At 40.9% G+C, this 19,791-nt stretch overlaps 1 protein-coding gene across 1 annotated transcript in view; it reads left to right on the top strand.

Annotated features, from left to right (window-relative positions):
- ahctf1 (AT hook containing transcription factor 1) overlaps positions 1-18,603 on the top strand; it is a 124,349-nt gene extending 105,746 nt beyond the window's left edge. Inside the window, exons 32-36 of the mRNA XM_068045406.1 lie at positions 3,488-3,666; positions 5,099-6,677; positions 16,396-16,517; positions 16,968-17,101; positions 17,278-18,603. Of these exons, the coding sequence (XP_067901507.1) occupies positions 3,488-3,666; positions 5,099-6,677; positions 16,396-16,517; positions 16,968-17,101; positions 17,278-17,494 (2,231 nt within the window). The 3' untranslated portion in view covers positions 17,495-18,603. The remainder of the gene's footprint in view (positions 1-3,487; positions 3,667-5,098; positions 6,678-16,395; positions 16,518-16,967; positions 17,102-17,277) is intronic.
- Positions 18,604-19,791: the final 1,188 nt, after the last annotated feature.

Consider the following 19,791-nt stretch of genomic DNA (forward strand, 5'->3'; position numbering starts at 1 on the left):
CAGCTCCATCATCACCTCCCTGCTCTAAAATTCTGTGCCTTGGCTAATAAAGGCAAGTATTCCATATGCCTTCCTAACCACCTTATCTACCTGTGCTGCTGCTTTCATTGATCTATGGACAAGTACACCAAGGTCCCTCTGTACTTCCTAGGGTCCTACCATCTATTGTATATTCCCTTGCCTTGTTAGACCTCCCAAAATGCATCACCTCACACTTCTCAGGATTAAATTCCATTTGCCACTGCTCTGCCCAATTTAACAGCCCATCTATATCATCCTGTAATCTAAGGCTTTCCTCCTCCACTATTTGCGACACCACCAATTTTCGTGTCATCTCCGAACCAACTGATCTTGCCTCTTATATTCACGTCTAAATCATTAATGTACACTACAAACAGCAAGGGTCCCAGCACCGATCCCTGCGGTACACCACTGGTCACAGGCTTCCAATCGCAAAAACAACCCTCAACCATCACCCTCTGTCTCCTGCCACTAAGCCAATTTTGGATCCAATTTACCAAATTGCCCTGGATCCCATGGGCTCTTACCTTCTTGACCAATCTCCCATGCGGGACCTTATCAGAAGCCTTACTGAAGTCCATGTAGACTACATCAACTGCTTTACCCTCATCTACACACCTAGTCACCTCCTCGAAAAATTCAATCAAATTTGTTTTGATTTCTCCCTGACAAAGCCATGTTGACTGTCCCTGATTAATTGCTGCCTGTCCAAGTGAAGATTAATCCTGTCCCTCAGAATTTTTTCCAGTAGTTTCCCTACCACTGATGTTAGCTTCACTGGCCTGTAATTACCTGATTTATCCCTACTACCCTTCTTGTATAATGGTTCCACATTCACTGTCCTCTAGTCCTCTGGCACCTCTCCTGTGGCTAGAAAGGATTTGAAAATATGTGTCTGAGCCCCTGCAATCTCCTCCCTTGCCTCACATAACAGCCTGAGATACATCTCATCTGGGCCTGGGGATTTATCCACTTTTAAGCCTGCTAAAACTGCTAATACCCCCTCCCTTTCAATGATAATTTGTTCAAGTATATCACAATCTCCCTCCTTGATCTCTGCACCTATATCATCTGTTTCCATATTGAACACAGATGAAAAGTAATCATTCAAAACCTCATCTACGTCCTCCGGCTCCAAGCACAGATTGCCACTCTGGGCCCTACTCTTTTTCCCTGGTTATCCTCTTGCCCTTAATATACTTATCAAACGTCTTGGGATTTTCCTTTTAACTTGCCCGCCAGTGTTTTTTCATGCCCCCTCTTCGCTCTCCAAATAACTTTAAGTACCCCCCTATACTTTCTATAATCCTCTGGGGCCTCTACTGTTTTCAGCCCTCTGAATCTGCCATTAGCCTCCTTTTTATTCCTTATCCAATCCTCTATATTGCTTGACATCCAAAGTTCCTGGACTTGTTGGTCCTACCCTTCACCTTTACGGGAACATGTTGGCCATGAGCTCTCACTATTTCCTTTTTGAATAACTCTCACTGGTCTGATGTAGACTTTGCTACAAGTAGCTGCTCCCAGTCCGTTTTGGTCACATCCTGTTTTATCATATTGAAATCGTCCTTTCCCCAATTCAGTACCTTTATTGCCGGTCCATCTTTGTCCTTTTGCATAACTGCCTTAAATCTTAGAGTTATGTTCACCTATCCTTGAAATGCTCTCCGACTGACACTTCTACCACTAGTTTGGCTTCATTCCCTAAGATTAGGTCCAGTGCCACCACTTCTCTTGTAGGACTTTCTACATACTGGCTCAAAATGCGCTCCTGGATGCATTTTAAGAATTCTGCCCCCTTTAAACCTTTTGCACTAAGGCTATCCCAGTTAATATTGGGGAAGTTGAAATTTCCAACTATTATTACCCTATTATTTTTACACCTAAGATTTGCCTACATATCTGCTCCTCTATCTCTCCCTCACTATTTGGAGGCCTTTAGTACACTCCCAGCAAAGTAATTGTTCCCCACCCCTGCTCTTCCCCACCCACCCCCCCCCGCCACCCCATTCTTCTCGCCCCCTCTATTAACCTATTTGGTTAATCCTCCACAGCTAAACTCTCTGAATTGGATAAGTGGAGAGTGAGCTTTACAGGAAGAAAGTGCACACTCCAAATTATTCAAACAGAAACTTTTGCCTACATGGATTTTTCTGTACCTTTATTTGGAGACTCTTAAAGATGGTGATCGGTTTCTGTGTTTGTTGGACGTGTGGCTGATCAAAAATCAAAACCTAGTTCTTGTTGTATATTGCCTGCTGGCGTTTGTCTTAATTGCTGTAAAATTGAATTCTATTGAACATGTGAAGTTAAAGTTACAATGTGTACATGCTTTGCAACGGATGGGTGAAAGTTATGTTACTATGTACAGAACTATGGTTAGACCCCCATCTGGAGTACCTCATTTAGTTCTGGGCACTGCACCTCAGCAGGAATATATTGACCTTGGGAAGGGTTGCAGTGCAGATTCACCAATATTATACTGGCGCACAAAGGGTTAAATTATGAAACTGTTATATAGATTAGGTTTGTATTCCCTTCAACATAGAAGATCTATCGGAGTGATATAATTGAGATGTTTAAGGTGATCCAAGAAGTTGATGGGGTAGATAAAGAAGCTAGTTCCTCTAGTGACAAAGTCTAGAACAAGGGGCAACAACCTTAATATTAGAACTAGGCCATTCAGCAGTGAAGCCTGGAAGCATTCCTTCACATAAAGGATAGTGGAAATATGGAACACTGTCCTCCAAAAAGTTGTTGACATGCGGGCAACTGAAAATGTCAAACTGAGATTGATAGGTTTTTGTTAGGCAAGGGCATTAAGGATTACAGAACCAAGAAGGATAAATGGAGTTAAGACACAGATCAGCCATGCTCTATTGAATGGCAGAACATTAACATGATTTTCCATACAGTTCCTCATTTCAACTGGAGGAGTGCCAGCAGCTTTCCCCATAGGAAGCAAGGGAAAAATCTGAGACTTGGCCACCAAGGGCTGTGGTTACAGCCCATCAGGAGGCTGCATTTTCTCGATTAGCCATTGTATTTCAATATGAATGCTTTTGCAATGGTAATATAACACCTAAATGTAAACAATCCTTAATTTAGAAATATAAATATTTGACCCATAATGTTTTAAAAATGGGGAAAGTAGATGTTTTCTATATTGCTGTTTTTGAGAGCCATAGAAATTGTTGCAGTGATGGATCATCTTTTTGGCAAGGGGGTGCGGGAAGGTTGAGAAAAAGACCTGTCATCAGTGTGCACCAATATGAAAAGAGGATTGTTGAACCTTTTGAATCTTATGGTGCTCAAATGTAGAGGACAGCTAAACAGCTTGATTCATCAAAGTCTAAGGCCCCTTTACAAAGCTACAGTAGTTATTAAATGTTTAGTTTTGTTTACTTTGCATTTAAGTAGCAGAACGGGAATTGGGTTTATCAAATTTTACATTTTTCTTTTCCAGCTGTGGTGATTGTAGTTGACGATGAGAGCATTCCTGATACACCATCAAGATGTGAAGAAAATGGGTCTGTGTTACCAAGAAGTGAAGAAAGTGATGTTGTAATAATGGACAATAATGCTGTGTGTACACAGGATGAACCACTTACAGTTTTGCTTCCTGTAAACACTCAGCATTTGCAGGTAAACTGAACAATGTTCTCCATTTATAGTCTGACTTTTATGAATTTTTTGACTAACTACACAAGCTGTTCCTCATTCATTCAACTTCTTCGTACCAAGGAAAAGGTTGTCCCCCCCAAATTAGAGGGAAACTATAGGACCCCTTGGTAGCCACACATGCATCTTTCCATCCCCTTCAAGGCATGAAATGTCAATGTATTGCATCTCCAATTTCTTCTTATCTGTCTGTCAATCCAGATTGTTGAGGGTTGACATAATCATCAATTGCACAACTTTGATGGGAAATATGGTTGAATATCTGATGGTAATCTGGAATCTTGATGATCTGAAATGAGCAGATAACGTACAAACTACTCATGTTGTACAGTCCATTTTGCCCAAATCATTTTGTTCTTCCTGCACTATCTCCTCCAAATCAACCACCTCCCCTGGTTTGGTATTGGCTCCAATTTGTCACTGTGTTTTTGAACCCAAGTCACTAATGTAAATTAGGAAGATGAGATGCTACTATGTGAATCCCTGTGTCACCCCATTCCACACTTGCCCTCCTGGCTGTATATGTGTGCCTTGGACTGGTTAATGGGCAGGTTTTTGTCCTATTCTTGGATCTTTTCTACTGTTGACCAATCCCTGCTCATTTTTAATTTGTTCTCTGGATGTGGGTGACACTGGCTAGGCCACATTTATTGCAAATTTCTTCTCATTGTGAGAAGGTATTTACAGAATCACAGAATTGTTACAGCACAGGAGGCCATTCAGCCCATCGTACCTGCGCTGGTTCTCCAAAAGAGCAATTTACCTCATGCCACTCCCCCGCTTTCTCCCCATAGCCCTGCACATTCTTCCTTTTCAGATAACAATTCAATTCCCTCTTGAATGCCTCGATTGAACCTGCCTCCACCACACTCTCAAGCAGTGCATTCCATATCCTAATCACTGTGTGAAAAAGTTGTTTCTCATGTCAGCATTGCTTCTTTTGCCAGTTACCTTAAATCTGTGCCCTATTTTTCTTGATCCTTCCACCAATGGGAAACATTTTTCCCTATCTACTCTGTCCAGACCCCTCATGATTTTTGAACACCTCTGTCAAATCTCTTCTCAAGCTTCTGTTCAAGGAAAACAGTCCCAATTTCTCCAATCCATCTACGTAACTGAAGTTCCTCATACCTGGAACCATTCTCATGAAACTTTTCTGCACTCTCTCTAATGCCTTCACATCTTTCCTGAAGTGTGGCGCCCAGAACTGGACACAGTATTCCAGTTGAGGACAAACCAGTGTTCTATACAAGTTAGTATAAGTGTATTAAAATAAACCGTGCAGTGAATTCCTCTTTGCAATCTGATGTACTTGAAGGATGTCAAAATATGCATGATTTGTGGAATTACTAGTGTAAAATATTTTTTGTTCAAAACTCCTACTTTCTGATTACAGGATGTTGGTGATGGATTTGAAGTGCAGTCCCCAAGGGAGGGGTTTTGGCATGCAGCTTCTGCAGAGCCAAAGCAGCATGAGCCAGTTGTACTTGCTGGAGAGTGTGACTTGGAATTTGCAGAGCAGTCCTACAATGCAGTAAAAGCTGTGAGCGAAGCTGAAGATGAAGTTATTGAGGTTGAAGAGCACCATAATATTCACGAAAACTTCACTTTAATGTTAGAAGGCAATGATGGAGATGAGACTATTGAATTGTTAACAGCTACAGAGACAAATCATCAGCCTCCTCCTATTGAGAATGAAAAGGCAATTCCATTTGAATCAATGGAAACTAAAATTAGCGAACCCAATAAAGAGACTCCAGAGGGTAATGCTTTTGAAAGTGGAGAGCAGACATGTATAAAAAACAATTCTTTGGTTCTTAAAGAACCATTGGAAGATCAACACAACCTGGCTGAAGCATTGCCTTATGTGACTGAACCAATTAAAGTGGCCATAACAGATAATTCAATAGAGGTTCTTAAAGGAGGTCAGTCAAATGTAGAATTGTCTGAATTGATCTGCTTACCTGTTCAGATAGATACCCCAGTAATAAGTGAGAGTAAGTCTAAGAGCAGGACAGTAAAGAAAGAACAAATGGATGAGTCTGAGGAGATCGTTGGCAAAGCTATCAGGACTAAGCAAGTGGCTACACCTACAAAGTCCTTAAGAGGAAAAAGTAATACATTGATTGAAGTCAATACTCTGGATAATGAGGAATTGGTATTAGTAGAAATACAGAAAGTTAAACCTAAAATGGAAATAACTGCAACACCAAGAAGGAGTACAAGGAAGGCTGTTACAGGTGTGGTTGAGATCCTGAAAAATAACATGGCTGAACCTAAGGGTGTACCACTTGATCAAAAATCTGACTCCGTTCATCCTATTACAAGGTCCTCCAGAAAAACTATCACTCATAGAACGAATGTCATGGAAAGTAGTTTGCTTGTTGCCAAAATGCCACTCATTCAGCATCTTGAAACTGTTCCTGTTTTGAGATCCACAAGGAGAAGTGTTGCTATTAAAGCAGATACAGGGCGCATCTTGCATGATCCTTTGAAAACGCCAATAAGTCAACAAGCTGACATCGTACCTATTTCTCATCGTTCTGCTGGAAAGAAAAGTAGGAAACTTTCTGAAGTTCATGCCCTACTAAACGACCCACTTTCAACATTGGTGGTTGATGAACAAGTGCCTGTGTTGCCACCTACACCCAGCAGACTTACCAGAAGTAGGGCAAAAGATGCCCACCTTGTGGCTCCAGAAAACATTACTGAACTGACTTCAAATGTAGAGATAACCTTGCCTGCTAATTCTCAGACAAGGGGGCAGTCTGTTTCAATCAAAGAAACACCAAAGCCTGTTGTTAAAGATGATATTGAGGATGGCAGGCAAGAGGAACAGCTTACAGTAACTCTTACCCACAAACCAACCAGAAGGAGACCCTGTAAAGGCTCTGAATCGCAGGCAATAATTTTAGCAGAAGAGGATTCTTACGCTTTCTCGCCTCCTCTCACAAGGTCATCAAGAAAGTCGAAAGGTAATTTTGGCTTGAGCTCTTTAACTGTGCTTGTTCAAGTGTATTTTGAACCTTTTTATAGGCACCAAACTAATTGGTAAGCCTATTTTCTGTTTTATTTTAGTCAACCAAATAGATATTACAGACAAAAAATGAAATTAAGGCAAGCCATAGTTCAGTTAGCAGCTCAGTTTGTAAAAATGTGGAATGTTTTACTGTTGGCATGAAACATGAACATTTAGCATTAATATGTTACCTCTTTTACTTCTGTTGTAAAGCATTCCTCATTTGCTTAATAATCACACACAAATAAATACACTGGGAACTATACTCTGGCTGAGTGAGGATAGTGGACAGAACCATCGATGTAGAACATTGTCAGCGATATGATTTTTTCACTTGTATGTTTTTTTAACTTGTACGGAAGTACACCACTTTTGTGTTTAGAGTAGTAGGGTGAAGTGTATCACAACTATTTAGTGGAAGTAAATTTGCATTAATTATTTTTGGGAGGAATTCCCCTTTTTGCACCAATTTTCTTTCTCCCTTCTGAAAGCATTGACTGCTTGCTTGCGATATGGTTCACTTGGCATGGGACACTCTTGAGTAAAGTGCCCAAGTGGCCATTTTCCGTGTATGAGCGCAGATTATAAGCAAAGCCAGAAAAAAATATATAGTCTTAATTTTTCTCTGGATTCCCACTGCCTTAAAAGTCACTTTCCTTTTTCTTCTCCCCCGACAGTGAAGGTCCATTCCCTTAGTAAAAAAAGCGATGTGTCCTGCTACCAGTTCATCCCTCATTTCCATCACTGGCTCCTACTTGATCTTGCTACTGCTTCATTCCAGGAGCAGACCCTGCTGAATTCTGTGTATTCCTGCTCACAGTGCAGTAGAATCCAATTGTCCCCGGTCCCACCATCACTTCACAGTGAATCAGCAGTATCAGAAGAGCACTGATGATCAGATCTGAGACTGTCTGTGTGAACAACTGGGGCAGTGGCGTTTCTATAGCGTTTACATCTATATAAAGGAGGCCCTGGAAGATCACCGTTGTATCTTTTTTACACAGTGGGTTATAATCTGGAATATACTGCCTGAAAGGGTGATAGAAACAGATTCTGTAATAACTTACAAAAGGTAATTAGATAAATACTTGAAAAGGTGAAATTTGCACGGCTATAGGAAAAGAGCAGGGGGGTGGAACTAATTGGATAGCTCTTTCAAAGACCCAATGGGCTGAATGCCTTTCTTCTGTGTCTATATGCTTGTCACACAGCATAGAATCATAACATTCAGATTTAGCAATGCAGAGTACTAATATGTATCCATAGTAGTCCATACTTCTTATGTAGGAAGTGGGAAATTCCTGACAGTTTTGCCATAATCTGGGCTTTCCACTGACTTTGATAAGTCTCCTTTAATTTTATCCTTATCCAATGTTTGGAAATATGCACTTTCAAAGCTGCTGGATTGTGATTAAGAGCATGAATCCAGTTGTTTTTTTTTCTTAATTTCTGCTCCCTACTACCAGAAGGACGTGGAGGCTTTGGAGAGGGTACAGAAGAGGTTTACCAGGATGTTGCCTGGTCTGGAGGGCATTAGCTATGAGGAGAGGTTGGATAAACTCTGATTGTTTTCACTGAAACGACGGAGGTGGAGGGGCGACATGATAGAGGTTTCCAAAGTTATGAGCGGCATGGACAGAGTGGATAGTCAGAAGCTTTTTCCCAGGGTGGAAGAGTCAGTTACTAGGGGACATAGGTTTAAGGTGAGAGGGGCAAAGTTTAGAGGGGATGTGCATGGCAAGTTCTTTACACAGAGGGTGGTGAGTGCCTGGAACTTGCTGCCAGGGGAGGTGGTGGAAGCAGGTACGATAGCGACGTTTAAGAGGCATCTTGACAAATACATGAATAGGATGGGAATAGAGGGATATGGTCCCCGGAAGTGCAGAAGGTTTTAGTTTAGGCAGGCATCAAGATCGGCGCAGGCTTGGAGGGCCGAATGGCCTGTTCCTGTGCTGTACTGTTCTTTGTTCTTTGAATGTTGTGGCATAATGGGGGTTATGGGTCAATGTTGCAACAAATTCGTATTCAGGCTGAGACCAGATAGTTAACTTAGCCCAGGCTGAGAAATGAATCCAGGCCCTTGTTGGCATATGTAGGTCTTCTACTTGTTGTCTTAACCAGCTGAACTTGGGAAGTTATGTTGATATTTTACATTAAAACAAAATAGCGAGAAAAAAATTCTAGCCCGTCAAGCCCACTCTGTCCAGAACCAGGCATAATTATTCTCCTCTCAAGCCACCAGATGATCAGAGACATTTAATTTCTTCCTCTGAGTTCCCCTCCCCATGTTAAATAACACTCTAATCCTTGATTCATTTCTCAATCCAGCTCCTTTTTAAGTTTCCAGCTAGTCCTTGGTTAGCTCCTTTGCATGTTCAGTCCACTTTTTGACTACTGGGGGTGAGAGGAAGCAAGTTGTTCTAATTAACACCTGCATCATGTTTTCCACATTTATCTTTTTTCCAGCAAAATTAAGTTTTAGTCGTTTCACTCTTTCTGCAATAACTGGAATCATTCTTGTCATTCATCATTGATCACCCTGAATCAACTTTTGAGTCAGTTGAATTATCCTTCACTTCAGTTAATCCCAACATTGGCTTTTGTGATTTGTGCATCTTTCATGAATCCTTTCCAGTGACCAACATGAATGAAACTGTTCTACTAAAGTACAATTGCAGTAAGATAATTCCTTCAATGTAATCCACTTGCGTGGATGGGTGTAGCTCCAACAACACTCAAGAAATTCGACGACATCCAGGACAAAGTAGCCCACTTGATTGGCACCCCCTCCAACACTGGCACACAGTGGCAGCAATGTGTACCATCTACAAGATACACTGCAGCTACGCACCAAGGCTCCTTAGACAGCACCTTCCAAACCCATAACCTCTACCAACTAGAAGGACAAGGACAGCAGATGCATGGGAACATTATCACCTGCAAGTTCCCCTCCAAGTCACACACCATCCTGACTTGGAACTATATCACTGTTCCTTCACTGTTGCTGCGTCAAAATCCTGGAACTCCCTTCCTAACAGTACTGTAGGTGTACCTACACCGCATGGACTGCAGCGTTTCAAGAAGGCAGCTCACCACCACCTTTTCAAGGGCAGTTAAGGATGGGCAATAAATGCTGGCCTGGCCAGCAATGCCTACATCCCACGAACGAATAAAAAAATTGGAAGCATATAGCAGCTGTGAGTCTGAAATCATTTGAGGGGCATCCTAATGATTACAATAGCAGTTGCATTTTTGGTTCCAGTGGATTTCCAGGTTTTGTACCCTTATCACTGGTGTGCATGTAGGAGAGTGTTCTTTTAGTGCTATGGTAACTGCTGTAGGTGCCCTCATCCATATTAAAGCACCATCGTGTTACGTGTAGCAAGGGTTAGAAGCAGAGTGAAAGCATTCTGTCCCAACAATGTACCTTAGTGTCATCCTCAGACTATCATCTCTTGCTGTGTCATTTCCCACACTAGCAATCCTGCTGGCCTTGAATGAAATTTTCAATTTCGTACCAAATTACTCTAGCTTTAACCAGGTGCCCGCCCAAAGATGATCTATATTGACCTTGTCCTTTACAACAGCAATTTGCTTTCATATAGTGCATTAAAAGTAGTAAAACATCCCAAGGTGCTTCACAGGAATTTTATCAAACAAAGCGAGCCACATAAGTAGATATCCGAATAGTTTGGTCAAGGAGGTAGGTTTTAAGGAGTGTCTTAAAGGAGGAAAGTGAGGCAGAGGTTTCAGGAGAGGAATTTTAAATTTAAGGAACTGGGGACCGGTAACCAGTGAAGGTCAGCAAGAACAAAGCTGATGGGTGATCAACACTTAGTATCAGGCTGGATGCAAGTTAGAGTTTAGAGAGTATATTGGAGTAGTGGACAAGCAAAGAACTCTTGTGGACAGTAAGGAATGGTGGTATTGCTTGGCAAGTATTTTGCCTATATTGACACAGGAAGATGAAGGAATACCAATGGAAGAACCGCTAATGAGTGTATATTTAAATATTAAGGAAACTATATTAAAAGATTTGATCAGACTTAAAAGTTAATAGCACAACCTGAGGGAGATTTGTGCTGAAATAGAGGAATTGGCTGCATTAGATTTCTCTTTGAAACTAGCATTGGCCCAGAGGATTGGAGGGTAGTCTCACATCAGTAATAGGGAAACTGGTCAAGACTATAACATTAATGAGTAGCTTGGATTTTCTAACATCGCGTGCTCCTCCATCAGATTCTAGTTGCATTCTTAAATTTTTGCCTCATTGCTGATCTCCAAACCAGTGGAGACACCCTTTCACTATTTAACCTTTCAAAACCTTTTCATCTTTCTTGTCTTCTGTGTTTCAGTGTGAAGATAATTTTTCAAGCCATTCTTTGTAAATGCAGCAATAACCATTTATTCCTAGTATTCTAGTGAATCTTTGCTCTACAGTTTTGATGTACCTTTTCACGGCTATATATCTTTCCTAAAATGAGGAACAGAAAGTGATGCTCTAAACAGCATCCTAACCAATGTCCTACAGATCTGAAAAAATCCAATTACCCCAATCTTTGTATCCCCTCCCATCTGTTGATTGACTCACTGCCACCTTCTCGAGTGCAATAAATGCTGGACACCCACATCCTGTGAGTTAATAAGTTAATGAAAAAAATCTGGAAATACATGGCAAATGCAGTTCAGCATAGATAAATGTAAAGCAGTAGTTATTTGAGGAAAAGAACAGCTATATACTCTATCTGGTAATGTTCCCAGTGGAGAGCAGGAACTGGGTGATCTAGGGACGCAGATACACTGGTCTTTAACAGCAGGATTACTGGTGGGAAAAGGTTTAAAAAGCACAGATCATTTCTTCTGATTCAGAAGCTGTGTACAGTTTTGGACATCATTCTAGAAGTAATTTTAGAGTCATGGAAAAGTTTATGGTTATGGAAATAAGAACTTGCAAGTTCAGTTTGTTTACATTTAAGGTTGTCTTGTTCCCTCTTATTTCAGCAAGTTAAACCTAATTTGACAAGTCCACATTATCATCATTAGCACCTTTACAAGGCTTACATAAAATTAAAGGGGAGATTTTCTGCTTCAGTGCTTCTGGTGCATGCAAGAAATGTATATTGAGAAATTGCTCATACCCAGCACATACATGTGACTTTCCATGTATCACTCTTAATAGATGGAAAGTTGCAGACTGGGCACGCAGTTTCTAATGTGCAATTAAGACATGCAGTAGGAGTGCTCGAGCAAAAATCTCGCCACTGTTTTTGTCCATACATCAGATTTTCATTTATCTCCAAAACTAACAATGCTGAAATTCTATGTGCCATTCCATAGTCTTCCCTTGAAAGCAAATACCACAAAATGTTAGCATTCTACAAAAGGAGCATAATAGATATTCAAAAGTCTGCAATTAGTTTTACAGAATGACCTATGCTATGAATTGCATTATCACGTAAACTGGATATTAAAATAGCTTGTAGAATGTATTTCCTTCTGTCTTAGAATGTAAGCAGCGTGCGATGGACAGAGCTAAGCGATCCCACAACCAACGAATCAGATCTAAGCTCTGCAGTCCTGCCACATCCAGTCATGAATGGTGGTGGACAATTAAACAACTAACAGGAGGAGGTGGCTCCACAAATATCCTCATTCTCAATGATGGGGGAGCCCAGCACATCAGTGCAAAAGATAAGGCTGAAGCACTTGCAACAATCTTCAGCCTGAAGGGCCATGGATGATCCATCTCGGCCTCCCCCGAAGTCCCCAGCATCACAGATGCCAGTCTTCAGCCAATTCGATTCACTCCGCATGATATCAAGAAACGACTGAAGGCACTGGATACTGCAAAGGCTACAGGCCCTGACAACATTCCAGCAATAATACTGAAAACCTGTGCTCTAGAACTTGCCGCGCCCCTAGCCAAGCTGTTCCAGTACAGCTACATCACTGGCATCTACCCTGCAATGTCCAGATATGTCCTTTACACACAAAGCGGGACAAATCCAACCCGGCTAATTACCACCCCATCAGTCTACTCTCAATCATCAGTAAAGTGATGGAAGGTGTCATCAACAGTGCCATCAAGCAGCACTTGCTTAGCAATAACCTGCTCAGTGACACTCAGTTTGGGTTCTGCCAGGGCCACTCAGCCCCTGCCCTCATTACAGCCTTGGTTCAAACATGGACAAAAGAGCTGAATTCCAGAAGTGAAGTGTGAGTGACTGCCCTTGACATCAAGACAGCATTTGACTGAGTATGGCATCAAGGAGCTCTAGCAAAACTGGAGTCAATGGGAATTTGGGGGAAAACTGTCCACTGGTTTGAATCGTACCTAGCGCAAAGGAAGATGGTTGTGGCTGTTGGAGGTCAATTATCTGAGGTCCAGGACAACACTGCAGGAGTTCCTCAGGGTAGTGTCCTAGGCCCAACCATCTTCAGCTGCTTCATCAAAGACCTTCCTTCAATCATGAAGTCAGAAATGGGGATGTTCACTGATTATTGCACTATGTTCAGCACCATTTGCAACTCCTCAGATACTGAACCAGTCCATGTAGAAATGCAGCAAGACCTGGACAACATCCAGGCTTGGCTGATCAGTGGCAAGTCACATTAGCGCCACACAAGTGCCAGGCAATGACCATCTCCAACAGTTACTTCAGTTACATGGACTGGCATAAGAGAGTATGCAGAAAAGATTCACAAGAATGGTTCCAGGGATGAGGAACTTCAGTTACATGGACTGTTTTCCTTGGAGAAGGTCGAGAGAAGATTTGATACAGGTGTTCAAAATCATGAAGGGTTTGGACAGAGTAGATAGGGGAAAACTGTTCCCATTGGTGGAAGGATCGAGAACAAAAGGAGACAGATTTAAAGGTAACTGGCAAAAGAAGCAATGATGACATGAGGACAAACATTTTCCCGCAGTGAGTGGTTAGGATCTGGAATGCACTACCTGAGAGAGTGTGGTGGAGACAGGTTCAATCGAGAGAATTGGATTTGTTATCTGAAAAGGAAGAATGTACTGGGCTACGGAGCTGGGGCACTAGGTAAGTTGCTCTTTTGGAGCGCCAGTGTAGACACCATGGGCCAAATAGCCTCCTTCTGTGCTGTAATGATTCTGTGACATAAGAGGTATTTTTGTTCATTCGTTTTATGGGATGTGGGTGTCGCTGGCCAGGCCAGCATTTATTGCCCCTCCCTCATTGCCCTTGAGAAGGTGGTGGTGAACTGCCTTCTTGAACCGCTGCAGTCCATGTGGGATAGGTGCTCCCACAGTGCAGTTAGGAAGGGAGTTCCAGGATTTTGACCCAGCGACAGTGAAGGAACGGCGATATAGTTCCAAGTCAGGATGGTGTGTGACTTGGAAGGGAACTTGGGGGTGGTGGTGTTCCCATGCATTTGCTGCTCTTGTCCTCCTAGGTGGTAGAGGTCGTGGCTTTGGAAGGTGCTGTCTAAGGAGCCTTGGTGCGTTGCTGCAGTGCATCTTGTAGATGGTACACACTGCTGCCACTGCGTCGGTGGTGGAGGGAGTGAATGTTTGTGGATGGGGTGCCAATCAAGCGGGCTGCTTTGTCCTGGATGGTATCTAGCTTCTTGAGTGTTGATGGAGCTGCACCCATTCACACAAGTGGGGAGTATTCCATCACACTCCTGACTTGTGCCTTGTAGATGGTGGACAGGCTTTGGGGAGTCTGGAGGTGAGGTACTCGCCACTGGATTCCTAGCCTCTATCCTGCTCTTGTAGCCATGGTATTTATATGGCTACTCCAGTTCAGTTTCTGGTCAATGGTAGCCCCTAATATGTTGATAGTGGGGGATTCAGCAATCATAATGCCATTGAATGTCATGGGGAGATGGTTAGATTCTCTTTTGTTGGAGATGGTCATTGCCTGGCACTTGTGTGGCATGAATGTTACTTGCCACTTATCAGCCCAAGCCTGGATGTTGTCCATGTCTTGCTGCATATGGACACGGGCTGCTTCAGTACCTGAGGAGATGCGAATGGTGCTGAACATTGCAATCATCAGCGAACATCCCCACTTCTGACCTTATGATTGAAGGAAGGTCACTGATGAAGCAGCTGAAGATGGTTGGGCCTAAGAGGAACTCCTGCAGTGATGTCCTGCAGCTGAGATGATTGACCTCCAACAACCACAACCATCATTCTTTGCGCTAGGTATGACTCCAACCAGCAGAGTGTTTTCCCCCTGATTCCCATTAACTTCAGTTTTGCTCGGGCTCCCTGATGCCATACTCAGTACATGCTGCCTTCATGTCAAGGGCAGTCATCTATTCTATTGCGGTTTTGCCTGCCAACCTTTTGATTCCAGCTTATCTGGGCCAGATCCATTCTTACCCCATTGAAGTTGGCTTTGCCCCCAGTTAATTATTCTTACTCAGGATTGTTCCTTTTCCGTAGCCAACCTAAACCTTATGATACGATTCCTATCCCCTACTGACACTTGATCCACTTGGCCCACCTCATTCCTAAGAACTAGGTCTAGCAGTGCCTCCTTTCTTGTTGAACTGAAAACATACCGCTGTCAAATTCTCCTGAATTTTTGCCCCCCTCTTCCCTTTGCACTACGACTATCCCAGTTTATATTCGAATAATTAAAGTCCCCCATTATAATCACTTTATAATTCCTGCACCTCTCTGTAATTTCCTTGCAAATTTGTCCCTCTGCATCTTTCCTGCTAGTTGGTGGCCAATAGACTACGTCAAGCAGTGTAATTGCACTTTTTTTTTTTGTTCCTCAGCTCTAGCCAAATAGATTCTGTCCTTGACCCCTCTGGGATATCCTCTCCAGCACAGCAGTGTTCTCCTTAATCAAAACTGCCACCCCTCCCACTTTATGATATGATGGGGAAGTGCACCAGTCAAGATGCACCCTGAATGATGTGAATCTGTTTAAGATATCTTATTCCAAGGTGCTGTTCCCCACCGCATAGTGAATTATTCATTTTATCTAGAGCTATCTAATCATAAATGGTGGGAGATCTTTTCTACTGTAGCTCTTGTGCCCTGGCTAATAGTTGTCCTCAACCATCATCACTAAAATAAGTTATCAACTCATTTATTGCTGTTTGTGAAATCTTGCTGCGCCCAAATTGGTTGTCACATTTCCCTATATTCCATTGTGACTTCAAAACTGCTTCATTGGCTGTGATGTGCTTTGGGACATCTAGTGAAATGGACTCAACTTGAGCACCTTTTTAAAAATAAAAGTGACCCTCTTGTGGGTGGTGAACCATTCGCAATTCTCGCACAATCTGCCATGAAAATTACAATATTCACACTCTGACTAGTACCTCTAATGAAATCATGACACTGAACATGGGAGATATTTATTGACATAAATGAACATCTATAATAATAATTACACAATAATACAGTACTAAATGGAATGTCTCTATCCAAGTTCCATTGCAGAAACAAAACTTTTATCTAAGTCCCAGTAGGATGTTGAATTCTCCAGGTTACACATTATGGATTTGTGAAGAATTCTATGTTCTACTGCATTGCATTTTTGTATGTGTAGATCACTGAGAGTTTTAAAAGCTTCCTAATACTGTTAAATGTGTTTGGGATTTCACATTGCTGAATATAATGAAGTTGTTTTTAATATGCTGGTGGTTATTAACAGATTTTGTTTCCTATTTTTTAATAGTTCAGAAAGCAATGTTGCAGGAGTCTTCTGTGCAGCAGCCACCAGAGTTTGTTTTTTCTACACCTCTAACAAGGTCCAGAAGAAAAACTGGCAAAGCAACCTTGCAGATAGTGAAAGAGCAGGTAAACAAAATGCATCTTAGGATCTATTTAAAGATTATTTCTTTTAAACCTATACTAAACTGGGCATTTAAAATAAAACTACTTCAATTAAATTATGGGCTAAAGAGTTAATTTTAAATAGCGCCTCAAATGTAAATATGCAAGTTGGGAGAGTTTATGCAATAAAGGAATTGACTGGGCTGAATGGATGATTTTATTTCTCCATTCCTGGTTTATGTTTTAACTTTTGGACAAGACTTGACCTTTCGTTATTAGGTAGCCTAATTTCCTTTTTAATTGTAATCGCCAAACCTTTGTACCTAGAAATAAACAATTATTGGCTTTGGTAAATGTACCTTAGTTTAGTAGTAGTAATAGTCTAGAGGATAATTGGCTACATAATAGATGATATATTTTTTGTGAGAAAAATAATACTTTGTTGAAGCAAAGTTTCACTTTTCTGCACTTCAGGACTTGCATGTTATGGAGGATGATGTCCCCAAAGTAATGAAAATTAAACAGGAAGAGGAGAAAAGTAAAAAACATGAGGAGAAAATAAGTACCAGAAGCAGAACTACAAGACTCCGAGTGAAAAAGAGTCCCAGGTGACATTATTTAATGCTTCAAAAATAACCATGCGGGGGCAGAGGAAGATTGTGGTTGCAGTTTACAGTTCTATATTACATTGAAATTTTAAACTCGGTCTTAATTTTTATTGAAACTGCATACAATTGTGAAGCTTCAGTGTGTTTTGACATGAGGATTGTTTCTGTTTTGACAGAACAACTAAGGCGGCTTCATGGACAGCTCCACCAGTGGAAATTGAATTTCTTTCTCCTTTAGCAAGTCCTTTGGATTCACTATCCAGTAAAAGAGGAGGAGCAGAGGATGATGATGGGTCCGTAGAACACAAGATGACACTTCGTTATAAGAGGAAAAAGCTGATCCCAGTGTTTCGAAAGCCAGTCACACGCAGAAAAGTAAACCGACACAAATAGTGAAAAGTTTTACTGTTTTATCAATTTAATACTTGGATGCAGTTTATATATAAAGAGTTATACAGTATACAGAACTGAGTGAATTTCTGAAGTTCATCTAATTTTCGGAAAATAATTTATATAAATTATTTTAACATTTCATGAACAAATGGTCTGTAAGGGGAACTGTAGCTCCATATGGAGTATTGTAACTGCTATTTTTGTTTTTAGGCAAATGTTTCTCATTTTAATTTTGTAATGGATCTTCATACATTTTATTAACGTATATAAAATGATTAAATGTAAATATTTTTGACATTTTAGGGAAGTTATAAATAAAATGTATACTTGGCAGTTTGATATGTTTTTTTGCATTTTTGTGATGGAACATTTTGCCAATGGGGTAAATGGTACAGTATATGCAGTTGTACATCTCCTAAAGTTTGTTTTTATGATCATTTTAGAGACATGATAAGATTGTCAGTAATCTGAGGCACAGTTCAAAGTGGTGCTTGGCTATCTTAACCTATCATACCTCATTCAGTTTTTGTTAAAGGGGAATAGATTATAATTTGGTGTATAGTCCTCCCTGTCAGGAAATGCCTCCTGTTTAGTAAACTGTTTTCTCATTCCATGGATACTTGTCATTTCATGTCTTTGCTCACATCCAATGCTGTTCATGTGGCAAATATTATAAGGGTTTCCAATATTCATCTGTTGGAAACTACTCATTTCAATTGGATTCAGAAAAGAAAGGTCGCCATGGGAGAAGAAGCAGGAGATTCCATCTTCAATTGTTTTTAAATGGGAAATATTTTATACTGAAGATATTTTCTCCCTTTCCTTGAAACCCAGCCTTTTTTGCTCCTTTAAGATAGCCAAGCACCAATTTTGAAATCTAGCCCAGGTATCTCATAGAACCTTGTAACATATTAATTTTATGTCACGTGATGCTGCATCACGTTATTTACTTTTGTCACAATGCTTGTATCATGTTTTTTGGTTTTCATCAAGATATGCTTGGCGTGCTGCTATAAATCACACAACAAACTGAGACAGCTCAGCAGATACTGGTAAGTCAGGCAAATTTTAAAAAAAAATAAAAAGATTGCCGAAATTTCTCTATACAATGGATTTGGTTTTTTTCTTTGTTCGTGTTTGCTTATTGTCACCAGTATAATCTTCAACTCTATTCAGTAGATTCCCATTTGCTATAACTGAATTTCTCCCTTTTTTCATTTTGTGCCCTATTTTAATATATTAAAAGGAACAAGCTCTATGTACTCTTTTCCTTTCGAAATTGTAATTTTGCACCTCTAATTTCACATCTGTTTCTTATAATTATTGAAGTACTTGCTTAATTATGCAACTAGACTAGCGACTGGGAAAATTTTTAAATAGGCATTTGTACCCCCACTGCATCACACTCATACATATTATGGGTAAACAAACTAGATCTTGTAGTTTCATCATTAACCTGATCAATTTTTTTAACCATTATAAGTTCTAGTCTGAGCCAAAGATGACCATTGAAGGCCCTGAAACATTTTTAGTCACACTTCAATTGAAACATGAAGCTTGAATATGTAAATCCAGTTGAATCTTTATAGATAAACTTTCAGATTCACGCACATGGCTTGAGGATTCCAGTCTTTCTCAAAACGTGGTACCCTTCCCACTCCCCCCACCACACCACCCAATTTGTTGAACTGTAATTTTAGCTAATTATCATCACTAGGGAAAAAGTACTGAACAAAGTATTGGGATTGAAGGCAGACAAGTCCCCAGGGCCTGATGGCCTACATCCTAGTGTCTTAAATGAAGTGGCAGCAGAGATAGTGGATCCATTGGTTATAATATTCCAAAATTCCCTGGACACGGGAAAGGTTCCAGTGAATTGGAAAATAGCTAATCTAGCGCCCTTATTCAAAAAGGGAGGGAGGCAGAAAGTAGGAAATTATAGAACCGTTAGTTTAACATCTGTCGTTGGGAAATTGTTAGAATCCATTATTAAGGAAGTAATAACAGGACATGTAGAAAGTCAAAATGCAATCCATCAGAGTCTGCATGGTTTTATGAAGGGTAAATAGTGTTTGACTAATTTGCTAGAGATCTTCGAAGCTATAACAAGCAAAGTGGATAATGGGGATCCTGTAGTTGTAGTATATCTGGACTTCCAGAAGGCATTTGATAAGGTGCCGCACAAAAGGTTAATACACAAGGTAAGATCACATGGGGTTAGGAGCAATTTATTAGCTTGGATAGAGGATTGGCTAACCAACAGAAAACAGAGAGTCTGGATAAATGGGTCTTTTTCT

The sequence above is a fragment of the Heterodontus francisci genome, chromosome 13 (assembly GCF_036365525.1).
Source record: "Heterodontus francisci isolate sHetFra1 chromosome 13, sHetFra1.hap1, whole genome shotgun sequence".
Taxonomy (NCBI): domain Eukaryota; kingdom Metazoa; phylum Chordata; class Chondrichthyes; order Heterodontiformes; family Heterodontidae; genus Heterodontus; species Heterodontus francisci.